Here is a 22,776-nt window from a genome sequence, read left to right as displayed (position 1 = left end):
AATGGATAGTAAAAATATTAATTGCCTTTTTTTACGACACTTTAAAAATTACTTGAAATTCATGCTTCTAGACCAGAATACCCCCTTAAAAGATGTTATGACGCTGCAGAGGCTCAGAAGCAACGTAGTACTGAACAAGCGAGCTTGTACCAAATAATTAAAAATTTCAATTTTTTTATTTCCACATAATATTACATATGTACATATATATAGCTCTATATGCACATATATGTATATATAATAGCACATTTAACTTAAGAATTTTCGAATTGAAACACATATAAAATATAAATACATATGTATGCACATATTTTAAACAAAAGCATATACATACATATGTATGTAAGATTCGTTTATTTTATATGAAAAAAAAAATACTCGGTACTTGCAACATCCTCAATACTTGCACCGAGCTCGGTTTTAATTACGTGCAAGAATCGAGATACTACTGAAGGTTATTGAATTAAAATCTTTTTATAAAATTGACATGAGTCCCCTCAAAAGTAGGAACGCGCCCGATTTAGCCACGATAATCCTCCTTTTTAATTCAAAAGATTATTTATAATATCATAGAAATTGTAAGCTCTAAATAGTCATGCGCATCGATAATTATTTCGTTGTGTTTATTAATAACATTTTCTCCATTTCAAAACGATTTAATTTAACATTTGCGCCATCTCTATTTATTAGCATTCTCTGGTGGTGCTTCAATGGAAATGAAATATTGAAGCACACCGGGTGGTCTACTTAAATGAAGATCTTTGACTGGAAATTTAACTTATCTCGAACACCCAGTATAATACGAACACAGAGTGGTGCGCATGATTAAAATTCAAAGGTGCATGCACTGTTCTCCATGTACTAAATAAATAAAAAGTAGTATAAACTGTTAAACGAAAAAAAAAACAATAAATCCTGACCACGCTCGTAAAAATATATGAAAGCATTAGCGAAATGTTGTTAATGCTTTTGAAAAATAGTTCACTATCAGTTAATCATTACCACTTAAAATGTTAGTATTTAAATTGAAAATTGTTAATATTTAAGTATGAAACATAAATTATTTTATGCATACTTTGTTCCTGTTAGCTTTAACTCTAGATCGCTATATATTTTTTAAGTCATCAATATTTTGTAAAAATATGTGCAAAACAGTTGCTTCATAATTTTATCGTAAAATTGCCACAGAGAACGTTTATAAACGGTCTCTGATTGCCACTTACTATCGCACTGAGCTCTCACTCAGAGAAGAGAGTTCACTCGTAGGCTTGCCTAATGCTCTCTTGAGAGAGCAAAAATATTTAGTATGGACAAAAACCATTTGGCAAAGCAAATAATTTTGTTCGCATTCTCTTATTTATGGCGATGGAGTGTCTGAGCGAAATTTTGAATGAATATGCCTATCTCATTTTCTATATTTCATTAACATTCTCTGCCCAACAACAGAGATGCTGTTAATAGCCGGCGATATTGTTAACAGTGTACACCACGAATTAGATAACTGTGGTTACCTACTTCTTCTGTGGTGTCGGCTGTTAGCTATTCAAATTTTCACCTCCAGAGTATTTAGGAAACAGAGGTGTTCTCGCAGTGCTCTTTAAGCTTCCATTTGTATGTACCCACATACCTACTTACCATCTACTGAAAGCATGTGCTCTTCGCAACGGAACTCTCCAGCTCTTTTAATTTTGTTGCTGACAGCGGGATCAGCGATTATACATCATCGAGTTGGAACTGCATGCAAAGGCATCTACGATCTGAGCGAAGTCTTAATATGAGTGAGTTCGGTTCAGATATCCGTCATTACGGCAGTTGAGTGCGATTATTTATGCTGGAGTATTTTTTGGCTTGTTCATCGGACCGCTTTAGTGTAAGTGGATTTTCGTGCGTGATATACATACAACTATCTGTTCGTGTTAAAAATTCATAGATAAGCGTTTTGTAAATGTTAAATCGGAGCAAACTATCTAATATAATCAAGAAAGCGAATATCGGGACTTTTAACTTTGATTTAATAAATATGCGGTAAACAGTTAACTGAAATACATTTAATCTATACATACACGCTGAACAAGCAAGCCGAGGTAACGTGTGCGTATTTGTGCCTGCGTGTATTCGCCCCTTTCGTTACTACCGTATGCGCGTACATAGATACACACATACACATTCATAGATACAAATCGTCATACATAAGCAATATGCCTGTGTGATGTGCACCGCCGATTACTTGAGTACGAATTAGGAGGGCGACAGTGTCTGCGACTGCGTTGATGACTTCGACGACGTCATAATGCTTTGTGCTGTGCATGGTGGTGGCCTTAGTAGTAGAGCTACTTGTCACAACCATGGTCAATGGAATGGCGAACAAGAAGATCCATTAAGCCGTTCCAAAGGCAATTTGCTTGCTCTCTCTCTGTTATAAGAATGTACATACTTATGTACATGTATTAATCGTTGTTAATGCTCAATAGAAAGCAGTTAGGTATTCAAATAACATAGTATACGAAATTCAAATGTGCAAATTTATAAACACACATGCATATATACGTTTGTACGAAGGTAAATTTAACATCGCCAGCGCTATTCGTTCACTATTGCCTTTTGTTCTCTTCAGCATTCTGCTGTTTCTGCTCTTCGTATTCACACGTCTCGTTTGTTTAGATATATGTATTTATATGTATATATGTATATGTACATATGTATATAGGTGCTTGTTATCCATACATAGAAATGTTCGCATGTGTTTATGTACCTAACGTCTATTCAATCGATCGTTCTCATCGCCGCTATTCCAAACAGCTTTTGCTTGTTGGCCTTTCTGTTATGTGTTCGCCTTCGACAGCTGGCTATCGCACGGACCACATTTCAACGCAACTGCTAGCGAATTGACACCCTTGCAGTAGTTTTTTGTATAAAATCGCGTTTACGTCCAGCGGATGTGTTAATAAACTTGTAAAATTTTTTCCTGTGATGTAGGTATATGTGTATATAATTGTTTACTTTCTCCCGAACGCGTTATATAAAGAACTACACCAAAAGCAAACATGCAGTTTACTATCGCATTATTTACCGCCTAATCAGTACTCTTCAAATACATACATACATATGTACTGACACTGCATGTACATTCAATAACAGCCGCGTGCGGTTGTGCCTACATACATATGTACATATGAATGTACTCATGGGCTTGGGCAATTATTGTTTTTTACATACACACTTATGTAGATGTTGGCAACTTACAGAGATGCTCGAGATGACAACCTACACGAGTAAATACATATTTTACATATTTACATACATATGTATGTACATACATGAGTATGTTTGTATAGGTAGTAATCTAGTTTTGTACCTATATATGCATATACATACATACATACTTGCTCGTCGATCGATCAACAATAGATGCCTGTTAATGTACAAATGTATGTTCAAACGTGTGCTAAAATATAGATAAACATGTATATTCGAATCCATACAAAGATATAAGCATACATATGTATGTTCTTGTACAATGGGGTCACTGTACTACCAGCAGCTGAACAGCAGAATACCGCTGAGCTGCCGCAGTTGCAGCCAGCAGACGTCAGCCAAGCAAAATTGCGGTCCTAATCGTGCCGAAGCAACAGAAGAATAATTTACAGCACTGTTTTTAACGGCAGCAATGTGTGTTCTAGTATCTCTCTATACACTCCGTGCACCATTGTGTCTGTTGAGTTCTGTAAAGGCAAAGTTTTCATTCTGTGCTTCTGCAACATAACACTCAGCCGCAGAAACGTCTTGTTACTCTTTAGCTCTTTGTTATGTGACTTATTTGAAGCTACTTTACCTGTGATTTATGCATGTTATTTACTACATATATAGCATATGTATGTATGTAAGTTTATGGATACATGCATAGGTATGTATGAATGTAGATGCTACTTGTTCTAATTACATTCCGGTTTTTCTAATCGCTACAGACACTTTAAATTTGCATATATGCACGTATCTAATATTCGTACATACTTATGTACATACATACATATGTATATTAGTAAAATCGATCAAGGAGTTTATCAATATTTTGTTTAAGTTAGTGCGGATGGAAATTCTCTCGTATTACTGTCAGTACATATGTACATATGTATGTCTATGTGTAACGCCGTGTGCAGAAGTTGTTTGGAAGAAGATGCGGCAGAAACAACTCAGCATTTTCTTCTTGACTTTCCCGCGTTTGGTAGGTCAAGGCTTAGACACTTGGGGGCGCATACATACCTTCAGACATCTTACCTTTGCAAATTTGTTTTGGCTACTAAGCGTTTGCCGATCTGTAAGCCCGAACATAGGAGTTCTTATTTTCAATGGCTTCACAAAGAACTACATTGATCAGTCCACGTGCGATCTCTGATCAGCCATCTAACCTAACCTAACCTCGTAGGTAGAGAATATGTATAGTTCTTAGTGAAAATCTTGAATAGGCCTACATTCAATCAAAAATATCTCAATCCATATACATACATATGTATGTAATGGTGCCTAACAGCCTAAAAGCATGCAACATTAAATTGCAGTAAAATGAATTTTGAATAAATTTACAAGTCGAGTTCGGAATTTCATTCGTTTTCCTACTCGAAAATGAAATCGATATTCCGTCTTTATTTTATTCACATAATTGACTAGTTAAAATGACAAAAGTAGTTTGATGACCTACATATGTTTCCGCCAAAACCATGAATTAAGGAATTCAAGATTACAAAAGTATTGTCCCCTCACTATTTTGGAATCCGTTTGACAGAAAAAACATTAGTTCGTGACGTCATGCAAGAAAGAAGACGATTACTATGTAAGTTTGACAGCATATTTATTTTAAACGTAATGCTATGTTCGGACCGACAATGAAAACATGTTTTCCCACGAAAACGAAAAACTGGTTTTCGCACGAAAGCTTGTGTTTTCGTCCATGTAAAATCTGTCAAACGAAAACACAGTTTTCGCTGAAAACTACTTGAAAACTTACATTCCACTCATTATTATCGGTACCTGCTCTAGTTTAATCGATTTTATTGGAAGACATATTTTGCCGGCCCTAAATTGTCACTTGATATTTGTTTACATTCCATATACAAATACAGCTGTCACTTGATATTGTCATATTAGGGGGATTCTCTTGCTCTTGCAAAACCCTTGCACGGTGCACGAATTGCAGAATTTTCCTCTTGGTGCAACGGCACAACAACAAACACACGCAGAAAATTATTTGCAATCAGACCAAAACCCATGTTTATTTTCGTGCCGTCATATACCACTAGATTCTGCAATGGGTGCTCTCTTGGCTTTGCATATTTCGGTATAGGATTTTTGCATTTTGTGTCATCGTGCAATCTTGCAAGAGCAAGAGAATCCCCCTATTGATTGAAAAATAGTTGTCAGTGAAAACTCATCGAAAACACACATTGTCGGTCCGAACGACTTAGATTCCACAACCCACAAATGTGTTTTCAAAATGTTTTCAATGTCGGTCCGAACATAGCATAAAGTGCCTGATCCTTGTCGTTCATTTGTATACAATTTGACAAAATAGGTGTCAAATGGCAACAGTTCTTAATTTCTATAGTGGTGATATTTTGCAAATACAACCATTTTACTAATGACTCTTTAACTTGGGTCAGATTCAACAGGCAACTTTACCTCGCTGACGTTTAGAACCCACAATCTCAGAAACTTCAAAACCTTTTTTCTCCGTTATAATATTATATACATATATACATATTTAGTATGTAATAAAGTGTTTATAAAAACATCACACTTGAATTATTTCTTGTATCGTTATGAGAAGCAGTACTTCCCAATTTCACTACTTGGTTCTCTTTCCAAATAACATATGTACATTTGTATGTACAAGTATATATGGATGCATATAATGTACAGGAATCATTAGCGCTACAAAACCCGTTAAAATATACGTAAACTATGTACATACATACATACATATGTATATTGATCCAATGCATATGTATATACTTATGCTTGTAAGTACTTAGTAACAGAGAGAGCATATAACTGTCTATTATTTTCAACATTTCCCTAAGCAATTGCAACAAACAATATTGTACAATACTTTTGTTAAGTTGTCTTGACCACTAATCGATTCACGGTGTGTGTTTTTCCAAGTCTCAGCTGCAGAGTTGAGTTGTGGAGCGAATTATTGCACTGATCCGCTCACTTCGGATTGACCATAAACTGTTTTTACAGCTGCTTTTAGCTTTCGTTGCTTTCTTGACCTTGTCCACTCTGCATTACTCTTCATACACGCGTATGTACCTATACATATATGTATGTACTTCATCTCGGATTGTTATTATTTCGCTAATGATTTCATTTTTTAATATGAATAAAAGCTTAAAAGAATCGTGTTTAACAACCGCAAAAAAATAGTTTGGCAACAAATAAGTGTGAATACAAATTAAATTGTTAAAAGAAATAACGCAAAATAATCAAAAATAAAATAAAGGAGAAAGGAAAACAGAACATTTTAATTAAACCATTAAAACTGCTTTAATGCGGAAAGAAAATTGGATAATGTCCTCGGCGGCGCATTGTGAAGACAGCGAATCCTTAAACTATGAAGAGCTCAATGTCATTGGCACAGGTAATTTTTAAATTAAGTAAAACACATTAACGTCTGTATGTTGTAGATTCATATAAATCCAGATTATTAAATTAATAATAGAGAGTAGGAGGTAGAACTGTGAATTTAATGAAGACATTTTATGCTAACCACCACTTCAGTCGTAACTAGCATTACTCTTTGCTTTTTGCTTTTAACGAATTAAAATTTACATAAAAATAATTATGTCATTAAAAACAGAAACATATATTAATATAATATTATTATACTCTAAAATCATAGTTTTAAAATAGACAAATTCGACCCCAACCGCGAATATTTCCCCCTATTCTTCTTCTTTACTGGCGTAGACATTGCTTACGCAGTTATAACCGATTTAACAACAGCGCGCCAGTCGTATATTCTTTTCGCAATGTGGCGCCAATTGGAGATTCCAAGCGAGGCCAACTGGTATTTTTAACGGAGTGGAGGTCTTCCTCTTCGTCTGCTTTCCCCAGCGGGGACTGCGTCGAATACTTCCAGAGCTGGAGTGTTTTCGTCCATTCGGACGACATGGCCTAGCCAGCGTAGCCGCTGTATTTCAATTATCTGAACTAAGTATGTCAATGTCGTCGTATATCTCATACAACTCATCGTTCCTCTGGGTAGCCAAAGAACATCCGTTTGAAGGCTGGCTAAAATCAGAAGGCGAACCATTCCTCCCCACGGTTGTGCGCTGAGTTTGGGACCCGCCACTTAAAAAACGCCACCAATGAAAGTAAACATTTCCCCTTATTAGTTATGTTAAATAAAATAAACTAAATTTTACAATGGATAATTCATGTATCAAAGCGAATATCACATAAACACATTCACTAACATCCCAAAAGCGTACCAAATCAATATCAACATATCCCTTATACCACGAATATAATAATCTGACTGTATGTTAACGGATTTTATAACCCAATTCTTTAGAATATATTTCAGCATGTTTTTCGAAATATGTCCGACATTTGAGGAATGTTGTATAAGATTTAGCGGCAATTATTCGAACGTGTCTCGGATATTAAGGTTTATTCGTTAAATTTTCACAGATAACGTAAATAGTGTTTCCGAAATTCTAATTTTTTATTTTTAGAACAGTTTAAAAAAAAACAGGCTTTTAACTAAAATATCGTCTGCTTTGTTATTAAAATTTATTAAATGATTAATTAAAATAAAAATTATTAACAATTTAGAAATTATCTTATATAAAAATTATTAACAAATTTGAAAATATATGTATTTCGGGCTTACCTCGTAAATTATATACAGAAATAGTGCTATATATTCCAAAAGAATCGGTGCAGTAGTTTTGATGTTTTGAAGGGCACCGACTTTGAAAAAAGGAAGTTACGGGGATAACGGTTTAAGGTTTTGAACACTAAAAATCTGATGTAAAATGCTCCTAATGCAACATTAACAAGAAAAAACGTTAACTTCGGTTGCACCGAAGCTAAATACCCTTCACAGGTGCATTTATGTTAGTAAATGTGTTGAGTTTGTATGGCAGCTATATGCTATAGTTAACCGATCTGAACAATTTCTTCGGAGATTACATTGTTGCTTTAGAAAATAACATATACCAAACTTCGTTAATATATCTTGTCAAATGTGAAAGTTTTCCATACAAGCATTTGATTCCGATCGTTCAGTTTGTATGGCAGCTATATGCTATAGTTAACCGATCTGAACAATTTCTTCGGAGATTACATTTTTGCCTTAGAAAATAACATATACCAAATTTCGTTAATATATCTTGTCAAATGTGAAAGTTTTCCATACAAGCATTTGATTCCGATCGTTCAGTTTGTATGGCAGCTATATGTTATAGTGGTCCGATATCGGCCGTTCCGACAAATGAGTAGCTTCTTGAAGAGAAAATGACGTTTGCAAAATTTCAAAACGATATCTTAAAAACTGAGGGACTAGTTCGTATATATACAGACAGACAGACGGACAGACACACGGACATGGCTAAATCGACTCAGCTCGACATACTGATCATTTATATATATACTTTATAGGGTCTCCGACGATTCCTTCTGGGTGTTACAAACTTCGTGACAAACTTAATATACCCTGTTCAGGGTATAAAAATACTCGTAACTTCGTCAATTTCAATCAAATCAAAAATTTCACACAAAACTCCTCAAACATTATGGATTCGATATAAAAAAGAGAAAAATAAAAAGAAGAAAAAACTTGAATTTGAAATATCAGTTTGAATGGCAGCTATGTATGTACATGCATACATATGGGCTGTGGTGGACCGATCTGAAGATATTTCTTCTTAGGCAATAATCTACGTAAAATTTCGTGGAAATAATTTGCGAAATATGAAAGTTTTCCATACTTCATTTAAACGATCAATTTGTAAGGAAGCTATATGCTATAGTAGTCCGATAATAGTTCTTGTGACAATTCTTCGTGGGGAGCATTTTCAAATTTCTTTCAAAACTGAGAGACTAGTTCACGTTTGTACAGACGGACCTGGACAAGCCACTGATTATTTATATACATAAGTATAAAACTTATAGACTATGCGGCCTGTCCTTCTGGATGTGACACCATGTTAGTTTGTTCTATGTTCTTTGTTTGATACTATGAAACCATACTTGTGTATACTCGTATAGTCGCATAAAACATATTCTTATTTGTAGGTGCACTAAATCACCAACTGAATTTTTAGCTGTTTGTTGTAAAGCCATTGGTGAAATGCAAGATAAAAGCAAAATATGTACATACATACATACATATTTCCATAGCCAATTCATTTCGACTTAAATATTTTGTCGAATTCGTTGACATTCTCATAGTATGTCCGCTTTTCTGCCTCTCCGCCGCTTATATTTCATCCACGATTGTACCCATAAGTTCTCGTCATTTTGGCAAACGAATCAACGAACATTTCACAGACGTTTAGTTGTTTGGCTAGACACGAATTCAGAATTGATCTAAAAAGTCTTGAAGTGATGTCATTGTGTTCGGAGGAAGGTGAAATATTTAGTTTGTTGGGTGTATTAAACCGAATATGAGTACATACATACATACATATGTATGTACAATGCTCTCAAAATATTTTTAACGAAATTTTATAATTTTTTATTACTTAGTATAAGATTATACTCGAGTTTTTTTATGAATATAGAGGTTTGTGTAAATGTTATGCGAAAGGTAGAAATCTTAACTTATAATGTATTTTGGAGTTTTTAAAACATGGATTTAAATTCGGTGCCTTAGTCAGTACCAACAGCTGTACTTTCATAGAAATAAATACATGTGTATTGGTATGTGTGAAATACATATGTATGTATACATATACCATATTAAATGTATATGTGGGCACTTCTTGATAATAAAAAGTATTTAAAACAGATAAGAATAAAATGAAAGTATGCCAACACTTTATCATTTCTAGATTCACTTTTAACGAAATTTCGTACATATTTCTTATTGTTCATTCCATGTGTGAATGCAAAGGTACATACTTACATACTTATGTATGTCTACTTGACTGGCTGTCCGTGCAAGCTGTAACTTGGGTAAAACTCGAGATATCGTAATGGAACTTTGTCGACGTACATATTCCTTGGCAAAAAAATGAGAATAATAGCGGGATTCTGTAACCAGTCTCTAGTATCTATTTGAGACATTTTGAGGTAAAATCTCAATTTGTGACTAGTTACTATTCACTAAACAGTCTCTAGCGTTAGTCTCAAAATATTGCCTCAAATTTGAGACCTGGTAGTTAGCAGGCACAAAACCAAAAAGAACTCTTGTCTGCCATTTTGAATATACTCAATAGAGATCATCATAGAAATTAATCGATTGTCGTTTTTTATATTTTGTAAGCAACTCAAACACGGAAAGGTTAAAAATAAATCAATTTTACATAAATTTCGTAAATATTATGAAACAAAGTCAAGATATATTTCTATTTAAATTGATAAATATGTTTTTTAACTATGTTATAGAAAATTTAATATTTTTTATCGACATATTTATTTTCATTCAAGTTTAAAAACATCTCTGAATAATGAAATGTAATAGATTTTGTGACTGTCACTTACAGAATAGCAAAATCGTCTCAAGTCTCAAAAATTGTCTCTAACTCAAAATCTCAAATTTAGAGACTTGAGACTGTATCACAGTACAGAATCGCACGGCAAATTTGTAGATGGGTGTAATTGGATCACTTTCACGCCCATAACACCTGTGGACACCTGTGGGCAAAAAAGTTCGAAAAAATAGTCGGGGCCCTGACCACTAATAGGTTCAATATACTTTCAGGACAAATCTTTTAAGAACCGAGATGAAACAAGATGGCTGTATATGAGCCGATATGAAATTTGGACGACGGGCCTCCATGACCGATATAAACCAAATTCGGCAGGCAATTCTGACATTCGCATATCACACTACGAAAATGGGACTCTCCTACATCCTATATAGTACAATTTTAAATTCCAACTGATTCTTTCACTTTTCAATATACAAATCAAGAACTAATCAATCTATCCGGATAAAACTTTGCACAAATAGTGCATTTGAGGTGTGCTACTTACATATGTAACGACTAAAACTTATCCAAATCGGACTACAACTGTTTATGGCCCCAGATATGTGGTACCCAGTTCATATTGCGAACTTTTTATCTATATATTTTAGAAATTCGAAGAGACTCCTTTTCTTATGTATGTTTATATACTAAAAATGGGTGGAATCAAGTCAATACTTTCTTAGCCCTCATATATTAATAGAAAGATTTTTAACTTCCCACTGACTTTATAACGCATATATCAGTCAGTGTGTAAGTTATCTTAGTGAAAGTCAGTGAGCGTTGTTTTCAGTGTACCTTTCCGCCTAAAACGAATAAAATCGGTTTAAAACTAATATCAGGATTTTAAAACGTCCAGTTGGACTTAGAGAGATATCCTGGTGATGTTATGTGAAGTATCTTAATGAAACTCAGAGGACATAGATTTTTATTAATAATATGTAGTAATGCCAAATGTACATAGATAAAATCCGGTCAATACTACACTTAAATACCATACCCATAATATAAGAAACTACCGGTTAACTTTATACCGTAATATTGGTTGATTCGTAAAATATCTTAGCATTTGATATACATACTTAATAATAACCTTATGCGGAACATTTCGGTCACTGTATGATTTATATATTTATAAGTAAAATATGTTCTCAAGTATACCTGAGTATTATTAAAACATTTTGCAATCAACACGAATTCTTTCTGTGTGGTATTTTAGTGAAAGTGGCCAAGCTTTCTTAAAAATTATGAAGTTTTTTCCCGGATTCGATCCTGGCAATATTTGTATATATAATATACATATACATATATATATTTTAATGCAATTTCGATTAAGTTAAGGTTCACAAGATATTCATCGTCAAACAGACTATGAGTTTTCCAGTTAATAAGGATTTTTTTCGTTGACTCATAAAATCGATTAAAAGAAAATTTGTCTTAAAATATTCCAACTTCCCAACCTTAATGTGCAGTCATCGTCGCTAAATTTCTTCCTGGCGAAAATTTTCTTTAAGACTGATAACAACAAAAAGTCGCTTGTTGTCCACTCAAAGAAAACTGAAGATGCGGAACCAATTTGAAACAGTTTTTTCATACTCAAATATTTATGTATACAACTCCTTAGTTTATTAATCAATTTTTTAATATTGGGTAGTCGAAAAAGTCTTTTCGTATTTTGTCAATAGTTGTCGTTGCAGTCGTATATCTCCAGTGCTGCTACATTGTGTCATACCATATAGTGTTGGAAAGGTGATATTTTAAGCTTCATTTAATAAATTAAATTCGGGGAAGTTGAAAAAAAGTTAGATCTGTTCAAAAATGAGTGAAAATAATGGAGAAATTCGCTATATTTTGTAAAATTTACGGAGGCGATGCTGTATCAGTTCGTGAAGCACAACAATGGTTAGCTCACTTCCGTTCTGGAAAATTCGAAATTTCCATTTATACTGATGAAAGTTCAACACTAATCACTTAGCGGAAAAATGGCAAAAAGGTCGATTTCTTTATTTATTAGTATATAAAAAAAAAAAAAATAAGTTGAAGTTTGATTAGAAACACGAAAAGACTTTTTCGACTACTCATTATTGCTTTGCTGATCATAAATAAAATATTTTGATGCGCTAAAAGTACTGTTAACAATACCGGTACTATTTCCATTTTTTGTAACTAGCGTGCTATCGAGCTCACTTGCATCGATGAGTTCATTGCGGGAAGCTGTGCGCGTAAACTCATTCGATCAATTGTTTGAGTATACAAGGTGTTTTCCAAAGTAAACAGGACTTCTTTGAATCTAGCGCCCCCTGGTGGCGCCATCCATATGTCGACTAGTGCGTTAGAATTTGCTATCTTTATCGATTGTCCATTGATTGTCTAGTCATGACATTTCATCGATTGGAAGTTAAGTTATTGCGTTTTAAGTGTCTCAGTGTGTTTGTGTTATTGGTGCAAAAATGAACTTCGAACAAAGAGCCAACATTAAATTTTGTTTTAAAATTTGGTAAAACTTTTACCGAAACGTTTCAATTGATGAAACAAGTTTATGGCGATGATTGCCTATCCCGTGGCAGAGTGCACGAGTGCTTTCAATGTTTTCAAAGTGGTCGTGAGGACATAAATGACGAACAATATGTGGGCCAATCAAAATCCGTGATCATCTGAAATTCCATCGAAACTGTGCGTGAATTCATCAAAAATCAGCCGAAATCATTATTGAAATTCATGGAAATGGAATTGAATATCTCTCACATCGATTTATCGCATTTTGACCGAACATTTGAGCTTACGAAAGGTGTGTGCACGGTTTGTTCCGCACAAATTGACTGACGACCAAAAATTGCTCAGAATCCGTCTCATCGATCGACGCTTGTGACCGATTATTTGACCAAAAATCACATTTTAACCATTAACCACTCACCGTATTCACCTGATATGGCACCGTGCGACTTATTCCTTTTCGGAAAAATTTATTTGCCCATGAAATGCAGACGTAGAGGCCATTCAAAGGGCTTGCGTCGTCATACTGGCGGCCATACGGGCCAACGAGCTAAAACACTCGTTCGACATGCTTTTGGACCATGCAAATAGCTGTATTGAAGCAGAAGGAGACTATTTTAAATAAAATAAATTGATTTTGCCGAAAAAAACATTTGTTCTGATTTTTTTTAAGTCTTTTTTACTTTGGAAAGCACCTTGTAGACGCAATTATTGGATGTGCAAGTGTTTTGTCGATGGAAACAAAAGAAATCTATTACATTTAATTTTTTTAACGTTAAGATATTATTATTCCTAAAGGTTTTTTTATAAGGTTCCTTTTTTATCACATGATTTGATATATTTAAATGAAACCGATACAAAGGAATCAACAAGCCTGATAGAGAATCTCTTTCGAGAGAGACATTCCCACCATGAGCGCGCAGGATTCATTGATCTACTTCCATTCGTAATAATTTCGCATAAAATTTCAACATCAAGATTTGGAAGAAAGTGATCTGATCTGACCTGACGAGACCGAAATAAATCTATTTGGACCAGATGAGAGGCAGTGGATGTGGCGCTACTATCGTCGAGGCACGTAAGGACAACCCTACAATTTTGTGGTGGTTCGTTGTTGCTATAGGGTTGTATGAATTGGAATGGGGGGGAAAATGTCACAGGATTATGGGACGAATGACAGCATCTGACTATATTCATATTTTGGATCAAAACCTCTTAGAAAGCTTGAGTCAATGAGATCTCACTGTTGAAATATCAAACACAAAGCATAACGCAAGAGTTACAAAAAGTTGGTTCCTAGATAACAAATGAAATTTCCTTTATTTAACGGTTTTCAGTGTGTATAGTTTGAACACCAAAATGGTTTGTAGTGTTATGAGGATTATTATGGAATTTCACTTATTTGCTTTTTTTCTTCTCACATTAATATATTATATTACACTAAAATAACATGTTTCGGATTATTGATTTCATTTGTATAATTTTTGTTTCGCTTTTTTTTCCATTTCTTTCGCTCATTTAACTTACGTTTAATATCTAACTTCGGAACTGGAACTTTGGAATTACGTAAATCATTAAATTGCCAATTACCTCCTAATTTATTGACCGTAATTTGCTAAGGAGCCTATGGAACTGTATATCGTGCAAAAGATAATCAATCAGGAAAAATTGTCGCTATCAAAAAAGTTCGCATACCTATAACGGACAATGGAGTTCCCATGTCAACACTACGAGAGATTGCTTTGCTGAAACATTTAAATGCCTCAGATCATCCAAATATTGTTAAGTAAGTAAATTTTTTAATGAATTAAAAGAGTTCCTGAAATTAGGACCGCATTTTATTTTAATGTAAATGTAATGTTATTGGGGCGATAACTTTGGGTATATTAGGTTACTCACGAAAATATAAATGATTATGAATACCTTTTTGGCAAACCCCACGTGGTAACTGCTCCAAAATATTTTGAAATAATTTTGAGCCAACTCGCTTCCTAAAATGAGTGAAACTAGCTGAAAATTATTAATTTCTTCAACATACTGATGTTTTGATTCCCATCTGTGCATTTGATTTTAAAGAGAACTCCGAATAGAATTTTAGACCGCGTATCAGAGATTTCGTTAATGTTTCTATGAGTTTCTTAAAGCTGAATTGACGAAACTCTTGTGTGCATCTGATCACTCATCCCTTTCTTACGCATAGGGATAATGAACAAATTATCCGAGATGTTCATGGGAACAGGATGCAACCATGCGCTAGCATGTCCTTTGACGCATGCAAGAATGATAGAATACAAGATTACGACAAAAATTTATCGTTACTTTTTTCAGTTCAGGCTGTGACAATTGTTACAAAAACAAATTGCACTATTGCGCTATGTTGTGACGTAATTTTTTGAGTTAAGAAGAAGCATAGAGAAGCATCTAAATTGTAATCAAAAAAGTAGTTACTTTTGTTAATACAGTAGAGGCTCGCTAATCCGGATCAATTAAAATCGGCCCCTATCCGGAATATAAGGAAATCCGGATTACCAAAGACATATCAGAACTATGTAGTATGAAAAAATATTTATAAATTTCTGTTTGTTTATTATAACAAATAATACACATGTTCCAAAAAAACAAAAAAAAACTTAAACCCATAAAGCATAAAAGCGAATATAGTGAATAATAAACATGTGATCCGGATTAGAGAATACGGATAGAGAATGTCGGTCCGGATTACAAGGGACATAATAGAAATTTTGAGTTTTTTAACCCTGTCCGGATTACAGTGGAATCCGGATTAGGCCATTTCCGGATTAGCGGGCCTCTACTGTATGTGAAATATACTTAATTTACTAGTTTTTGGTGAAAATATTTGAGTGAAATAAATAGAATAATTTTTCGTGAAAATATTTGGGTATTTTTCAAATAAATACATTGTCGTGACTTACTGCGTTGTTGCTATCAAATATCAAAACAGAGCTCAATGCAACTTCGTTAAAAATGTGCATACTTTTCAAGACCAAAGATTTTTATTACAACATCCATACATACATATCACTAAAGATCTTTAAATGTTGTACACTTCTTATCGATAAATCTTGCTACCGCGCCAATAAAAGATTCACTTCAAACCCTACGATATTTCATTTCCTAAAAATTACCACTTTTGCCGTATTTTCAAAATGTATATTGTATTAGCCAGAAACTTCAGAGGAACGTTGTCTTTTTGGATACATATGTACAATTTTATCATCATATAATATACATATGTACATACATATGTATGTATGTATATACTTAATAAAAACACCTAATTCCATAAGCAAATTTATTTCCACATCTGGCGATAATGCCAGCAATTAGTAGCTTGTTTTTACTTATGAGTATATTTGTGTATGCATTTTTGAAGTTCTCTGGTATTCGTATAAATCAGCTGTTAGCTACACTTGATATACTCATGGATGTATATGAGTGCATTTGTTTGTAACTTTGCGCTACAGCTGATAGTGAACATTCTCCGGTTAAAGGGAGAAATTGCCAACCAAAAAGTCACCACAATATCACTGAATCATTCTCTTCAATGAGAGGAACAGCAATTCTAAGAGCTGTGTCCCTAACTTTTAGCGAGAATACAACATCCCTCTCACATACTCATTTTCTATTGAATCACACATATACAAGTGATAGAAGTACTCATTTACTCTGAGTTAAATTTATGTTATTGGAGTGCCCGCTTCATTGTCGTGTCGCTCTTGTCGTTTAAAACTGATTGACTGATTATTAATGTTGCCAGACAAAGTATATTTACCAAATAATTTACCTTACACACAGGTTAGTCCGAAAACTAATGCAATTTCTTTCGAAGAGTTCTCTCTCTCTCGCTCTACGTACAGTATGTCGTGGCACACAACATGAAAGTATAACATTGCTTACTTTTATCTCCTTAAGAGATTATCTCAGTGTGACCCTCCGAAAAATCACTGATTTTCGCGATTTTGTTTTTCAATATTGAAATTAACTAATCGGTCCAATTTTACATTCTTGATGAATAGAAAATGATTTTTATATGCTTATTTATTGGGCGTTTAATAGTTAAATAAATTGTTGAAATGACACTTATAAAAAAATGGTCCTGTACGATATCTACGATGCAGCCGCAATTTTGATCTAAAACAAAAATTTCAAAAAGGTTATTAATCTGTAGGATATGCGCTATCGCGCTCTGGAAGCTTTTTGTTTTTTTTTTTTTTAATTCTACAAAATGGCGTCGATTTGAACCAAAAGTATCGAATACGCGATAGAGAATGTCGTTAAAAATGTTCTCTCCAAATTGGAACTAGATATCTTCAAGCCTCTTCCTTTGAGGGTGGCAACCCTTTTGAAAAACACCATTATGAGAAAAACGCGTTCAAAGAATGTCTCGCTCCGTTCGCCACTCTCTCCCCTTTCCATAAGAAACGCTGTAGCGACCGTAATAATTTGAATTTCGATTTCAACGGTTTCAGTGACCCCTGTCTAAAATGCATTAATGTACATGTTTATATATGAGTAATCCAACTGATGAGCATAATTTCTGAACTCATAATCATAATTTGATAATGTACAGATATAAAAATATATTTTTTTATTTAATTCTTTAGACTATTTGAAGTGTGCCAAGTTCTTGAACGCGAGGATCAGTTGATGGTACTTTTAGTTTTTGAACATTTGGAACAAGATCTGTCTGATTTGATTGAACGTCTTCCAAAATCGGGAATGCCACCAGTTACAATACAGGTGAATACTTAACTGCAGACATATGTGTCGGTCTTAAATAATATAATAATAAAATGTTGAACAATAGCGCTTATCATGTGAACTATTGACCGGGGTGGACTTTTTGCACTCCCATCGAATTATTCACCGTGACTTAAAACCACAAAACTTACTCATTTCTTCGCAAGGGCATCTGAAAATTGCTGATTTTGGATTGGCAAAAACATATGATTTTGAAATGAAACTAACATCCGTAGTGGTGACACTTTGGTATCGTGCACCTGAAGTCCTGTTGGCCCAATCGTACAATAGTTCGGTTGACATTTGGAGTGTTGCTTGTATCATAGCTGAAATGTTTTCACGCAAGGCTCTATTCCCAGGCACATCAGAAGCTAATCAACTGGATAGAGTTTTTGAGTAAGTGTTGAAAAACTATTTCCACAATTTTGTTGATTTTTGAACTTTTATATACTATATAGAGAAAATATTTAATGGAACAAATATTTAATGGAACTAATTTGAGATCCAATGTCCTTATTAATTCCTTTTCAGGTTAACTGGACGTCCCACATCTCAACAGTGGCCCCAATCAATTTCGCTTTCAAGAGAACATTTTCCACCGCGTCTTCCAAAACAACCAAAAGAGTTGTGTTCAAATTTATGTGATTATTCCAATGATCTATTAAGTGTAAGTTAAAAAAACAGTTTACATCATAAAAATTGACTAAATAATTTTTTGTTTACTATAATGCAGCAAATGCTATCATACGATTTTCGATCACGACCCTCCGCATTGGCATGCTTAAAGCACGAGTACTTTAAACAGGAACCCATTTAACAATTTTCCCCGGTTATTAATATTGTAAATTTTACATAAGCTTTTTCATAAATTGTTATATTTTTCATTAGCTATTATAGGATTTTAAAATTAGAACGTAATTGTAAGAAAAATTTACACTTATTTTATATTTAGATATTCTATTATATGGTAAATACAGCTGATGGAATTGCGTCATATATATGTATATATATTGATTGAAAATGAAACCTTAATCTCAAAAATCTGTCACTTAGAAATAATTTATGAAAATTCCTTGGTACCTATTTCTTTTTTTAAGTTTGTGGGAATAATTATCAAACCTAAAAGTGTTCACTAAGGCATATTTGATCCAAGTTTTGGTGGCCTAATCTTTGTCCAAAAAGATGTGTTGCAAATCAGTCAGCGTCTAGAATTAAAATAATACCTTACAAATCAAATTTTAGGTAGCTACGAATTGTGCAAAGCTGGCACTAAATCATCTGCTATCAGAACCGTAGAGGGGAAAACCAGGCCTGCACACTTTTAAAATAAATTATTCAAATCAGTTTTCAGTTTTATCAAATAAGTACATCCCAATAATTTACTTAACTTCCACAACTTCTCACGGAAAGCGGATGCGGCTATCACGCTTACCATGTTGTTGTTACGAGACTTAGGCTGTTGAGTAGATTATCTCACTAGTTTTCTAGATTTCCCCATACAAAATGGCGCCACTCCCGTCTGGTTGAAACCAAATGTCGCCAAGATTACGAGCTTCAATTTCAGGCATAAATAGTCGGTTATCACGCCGCGATAACGGTCACCATTGACGGTTACGTTCTCACCGACATCATTTTTGAATAAATATGGACCGCTTATGCCACCGGCATACAAACCATACCAAACCGTTGTTTTTTCTGGTTGAAATGGCAGCTCTTGAATCTTTTCAGTTTGTACTACGTCCTAAATGCGACAACTCACCGGTGAACAAAATCTATACGTCGGATCTTTTTGGAACTTTTCAACAGCCCATAGCGCCAAGTAGATGTATTTTGTATGCTTGCAATTCAAGATCCCGACGTAAAATTGCCAAGTCGTTCCATACGACAGTTCAAGTTGCTGCGAATGTTGCTGAATCGACTCACCACGGTCTCAGCTACGGCTGCTATGTTTTCTTCACTGCGTGCTGAAGATGGTCTATCGGTCAATTTTAGCCAATAAGGAATGCTGGGTCTCAAGATGGGTGATGGTGTTGCGAATAATTTGCTCAGTAGGCCAATTATGTTAACCATAAGTTGAGCGAAGGCTATTGAATAAGTACCTTTACCTGGACTACCTTCACATATACTTTTATATACATATGTACATATGTATTACGAGTTGAAAATAGACATAATCCGACTACGTACTTATTTACAACACAATTTTAATTTTTATCACAATATTTCACTTTACATGAATGAATCAGAACCAATGAAGATATCGAAATAAAAATTTCTACAAAGGGCTCATAAATCGATTATATTGGGTCTAATTATTGAATCCGTTTTGATCGAAAAACTTAACAATTCGACCGAAAATTATTACATTGAAATCATTGAAACCGTATCGAAAATTAAGTTTTGGATGCAGTTGAACTTACTTGCCGACCCGATAAAATACATTCCGTGGCTAATAGATGGCGCTAATTTCGAAATCATTGAAACCGCAAAATCGAAAATATTTGTCGAAATCTATCCGTTGATCAGTGAACTGCGTAAATTGTCAAAAATGGAGCATTTGTAAGTATTTATGTAAAAAAATACCTGAGAACGCATTAAATTATGTTTTAAATGTGTAATTTAGAGAGAAGAAACAAAAACACACCAACAAATTCAAATCACTCATATCCCATATGTGAGAATCATGACTACTGCCGGCAGAGAACGTATATATACGTACGTTCTCTGCTAAGACAATTTATTTCATATTTCAAACTTGTCAAATTTGTTGATAACACAGTTTACTTAAGGTATGGTAAAGCAGGTTATCGACGGTATCAATAATCGCATGAACATTTTCGATCGAAAATTTTTTCCGCAACGAATTCGATTTCCATGCGGATTCAATAATTAGACCCAATATCTTAACAATCATAAAGTTTCTCGGTGTTGATAATAGATAAGTATACTCGGTTTAGTTATTTCATCTAGCCCCACATACTTACCTCTTTTCGTAATTCCAAGATATCGCGACTCTTATAAACAAGAAAGATAAGTTACCGTATTTTTCATGGATGAAGAATATTTACTTAACAAAAGAAACGTAAAATTTTATTAATATAAAAACATAAGAAAGACTAGAAATTCAATCAAAAATTAAATATTCAGACCCTGTAGACGAACTTGCGGCCATTGAAGTCTATTTTTCCAAAAAAATTCTCCAAAGTTTGCTGAACCGCTTGTTTTTTATTCTAATAATTAATCTAATTTGCTACCACACGAGAAACTTTTGCACTTTTTTCACATTCAGGGCACAGTTACAGTTACAGTTCTAAGATAGCGTTTAAGGTACAGTGCCAATCCCTTTGCTCGTGTATGGTCGATTGATTGAAAAGTTTGCGGTACAAATCGAACAACAGAATTCAATTATTCTTGACGATAAAGTTTACGATGGACAGTGATTTAAACCAAAGTGAATATTTCGTTTTTGTACCCAAATAGTTCGATCTGTGAATTCCAGGGGTGGCGTCCAAAGAAGCCAACCAGAATTTTATATCCCGTCCGAATGAAGCCGTAACAAACGATCTGTCAGTGTTTTCACGCAACGCAGAGACCATTGTTCTCAGCTAATTTTAAGCATTTCATTACAGCAATCGCTAGAACCTAATGCCGTTACCTAAATGCTTAGTCGGTCGGGCCAAGTAGTCGCGATGCTTATGTACCCAAATTACATACTAAACTTGAATACTGAACTCCAAATGAAACTCTGGACGACCAGAAGTACTAATAAGGAGCAAGCTGAGCGAAATTCAACGGTCTTCGAGTATCACCGAACACAAGGTGGAGCAAATATTAGCTTTCTCTATGCTTCTTATGTGGTAGTCGAAAAAGTATTTTCGTATTTGTAATTTATTTTTTTTTATATATTTATAATGAACTTTAATGAACTAAGTATGTACCCATTTAGCGAACCATTGTCTCCGTAAACTTCACAAATTTCATTGGTGGCTTGCGTGGCATTTTTCTCTTTTTTATACAAAAACTTCAAAATATAGCAAATTTCTTCATAATTTTCGTTCATTTTTGAACAGCTGTAATTTTTGTTAACTTCCCCGAATTTAATTTTAAAATCTTACCTCTCCAACACTATATGGTATAACACGATGTGATTGGTAGCAACTACAACGTCCCAATATTTCCGAATTTCATTATTCGGTCCAAAAGGAAAGTATATGTTTTTGCCATGATAGATGACGTTAATCTATCAACCAAATAACAAAAGTCTCATAGCCATTACTTCATCAGCAGTATCACTCCAGTCATATCACATATCCGAGAAAGAGGTACATCACTCTATTCTGAGCAAACCTCATAACTGGTTTGTGAGGATTATTTTGTGAGGTTATTCTTGCTCAAACCTTACCAGAAAAAAGCACAAAACACTCACCATATGAGGTGAATAGCACTCTGCTGTGAACCAGCTATTTTACAAAAACAAACAAGACAAAATAAAGAAATGGACAACCAAGAAAAGTGAGTAATTCTTCAAATCTATTAAATTTGGTGCATACATATATAATAATTTCATTTCTTCGGAAGGATTTCAAAATGTGAAAGAACAACTCAGGACCAGTTGCAGCTTTACAGGGTATTATTTAAACATAAGTATATTTTTATCCGCATATGTATTAAATACATACAATATATGTATTTACAAATAAAATTTTGTCTGAATTGTTTGAACATAAATATGTACGTATATGTCTTCTTATTCATACTTAAAAGGAAGTAAAATGTACAAACACCGTAAATTACATATTTATTGTAATAGACAAATACTTACATTTAT

At 34.0% G+C, this 22,776-nt stretch overlaps 1 protein-coding gene across 6 annotated transcripts; it reads left to right on the top strand.

Moving 5' to 3' along the window:
* The first annotated feature begins 1,717 nt into the window (after nucleotides 1–1,717).
* LOC126757254 (cyclin-dependent kinase 4) lies at nucleotides 1,718–18,946 on the top strand. 6 transcript variants are annotated; one of them, XM_050471022.1, is made up of 7 exons: nucleotides 1,718–1,870; nucleotides 6,384–6,634; nucleotides 14,808–14,973; nucleotides 17,813–17,948; nucleotides 18,016–18,344; nucleotides 18,480–18,615; nucleotides 18,682–18,946. In XM_050471022.1, exons 2-7 carry the CDS (start codon nucleotides 6,544–6,546, stop codon nucleotides 18,763–18,765), a joined length of 942 nt encoding a protein of 313 aa, XP_050326979.1. In that variant the 5' UTR covers nucleotides 1,718–1,870; nucleotides 6,384–6,543; the 3' UTR covers nucleotides 18,766–18,946. The 6 variants fall into 6 exon arrangements, with proteins under 6 accessions (XP_050326979.1, XP_050326976.1, XP_050326975.1 ...); XM_050471019.1 differs by lacking the exon at nucleotides 1,718–1,870 and adding an exon at nucleotides 1,877–2,025; XM_050471018.1 differs by lacking the exon at nucleotides 1,718–1,870 and adding an exon at nucleotides 1,877–2,084.
* The last annotated feature ends 3,830 nt before the right edge of the window (nucleotides 18,947–22,776 follow it).

This window comes from Bactrocera neohumeralis, chromosome 4 (assembly GCF_024586455.1).
Source record: "Bactrocera neohumeralis isolate Rockhampton chromosome 4, APGP_CSIRO_Bneo_wtdbg2-racon-allhic-juicebox.fasta_v2, whole genome shotgun sequence".
NCBI lineage: Eukaryota > Metazoa > Arthropoda > Insecta > Diptera > Tephritidae > Bactrocera > Bactrocera neohumeralis.
This window is presented reverse-complemented; position numbering and strand designations above follow the sequence as displayed.

Excerpts from the sequence above, each read along its gene's own strand:
- LOC126757254 (XM_050471022.1), top strand. The coding sequence starts at position 6,544 with ATGCGGAAAGAAAATTGGATAATGTCCTCGGCGGCGCATTGTGAAGAC. Across the intron at positions 17,949-18,015 it reads TGCCACCAGTTACAATACAG|CGCTTATCATGTGAACTATT; the intron begins GTGAATACTTAA and ends GTTGAACAATAG. Across the intron at positions 18,616-18,681 it reads ATTCCAATGATCTATTAAGT|CAAATGCTATCATACGATTT; the intron begins GTAAGTTAAAAA and ends ACTATAATGCAG.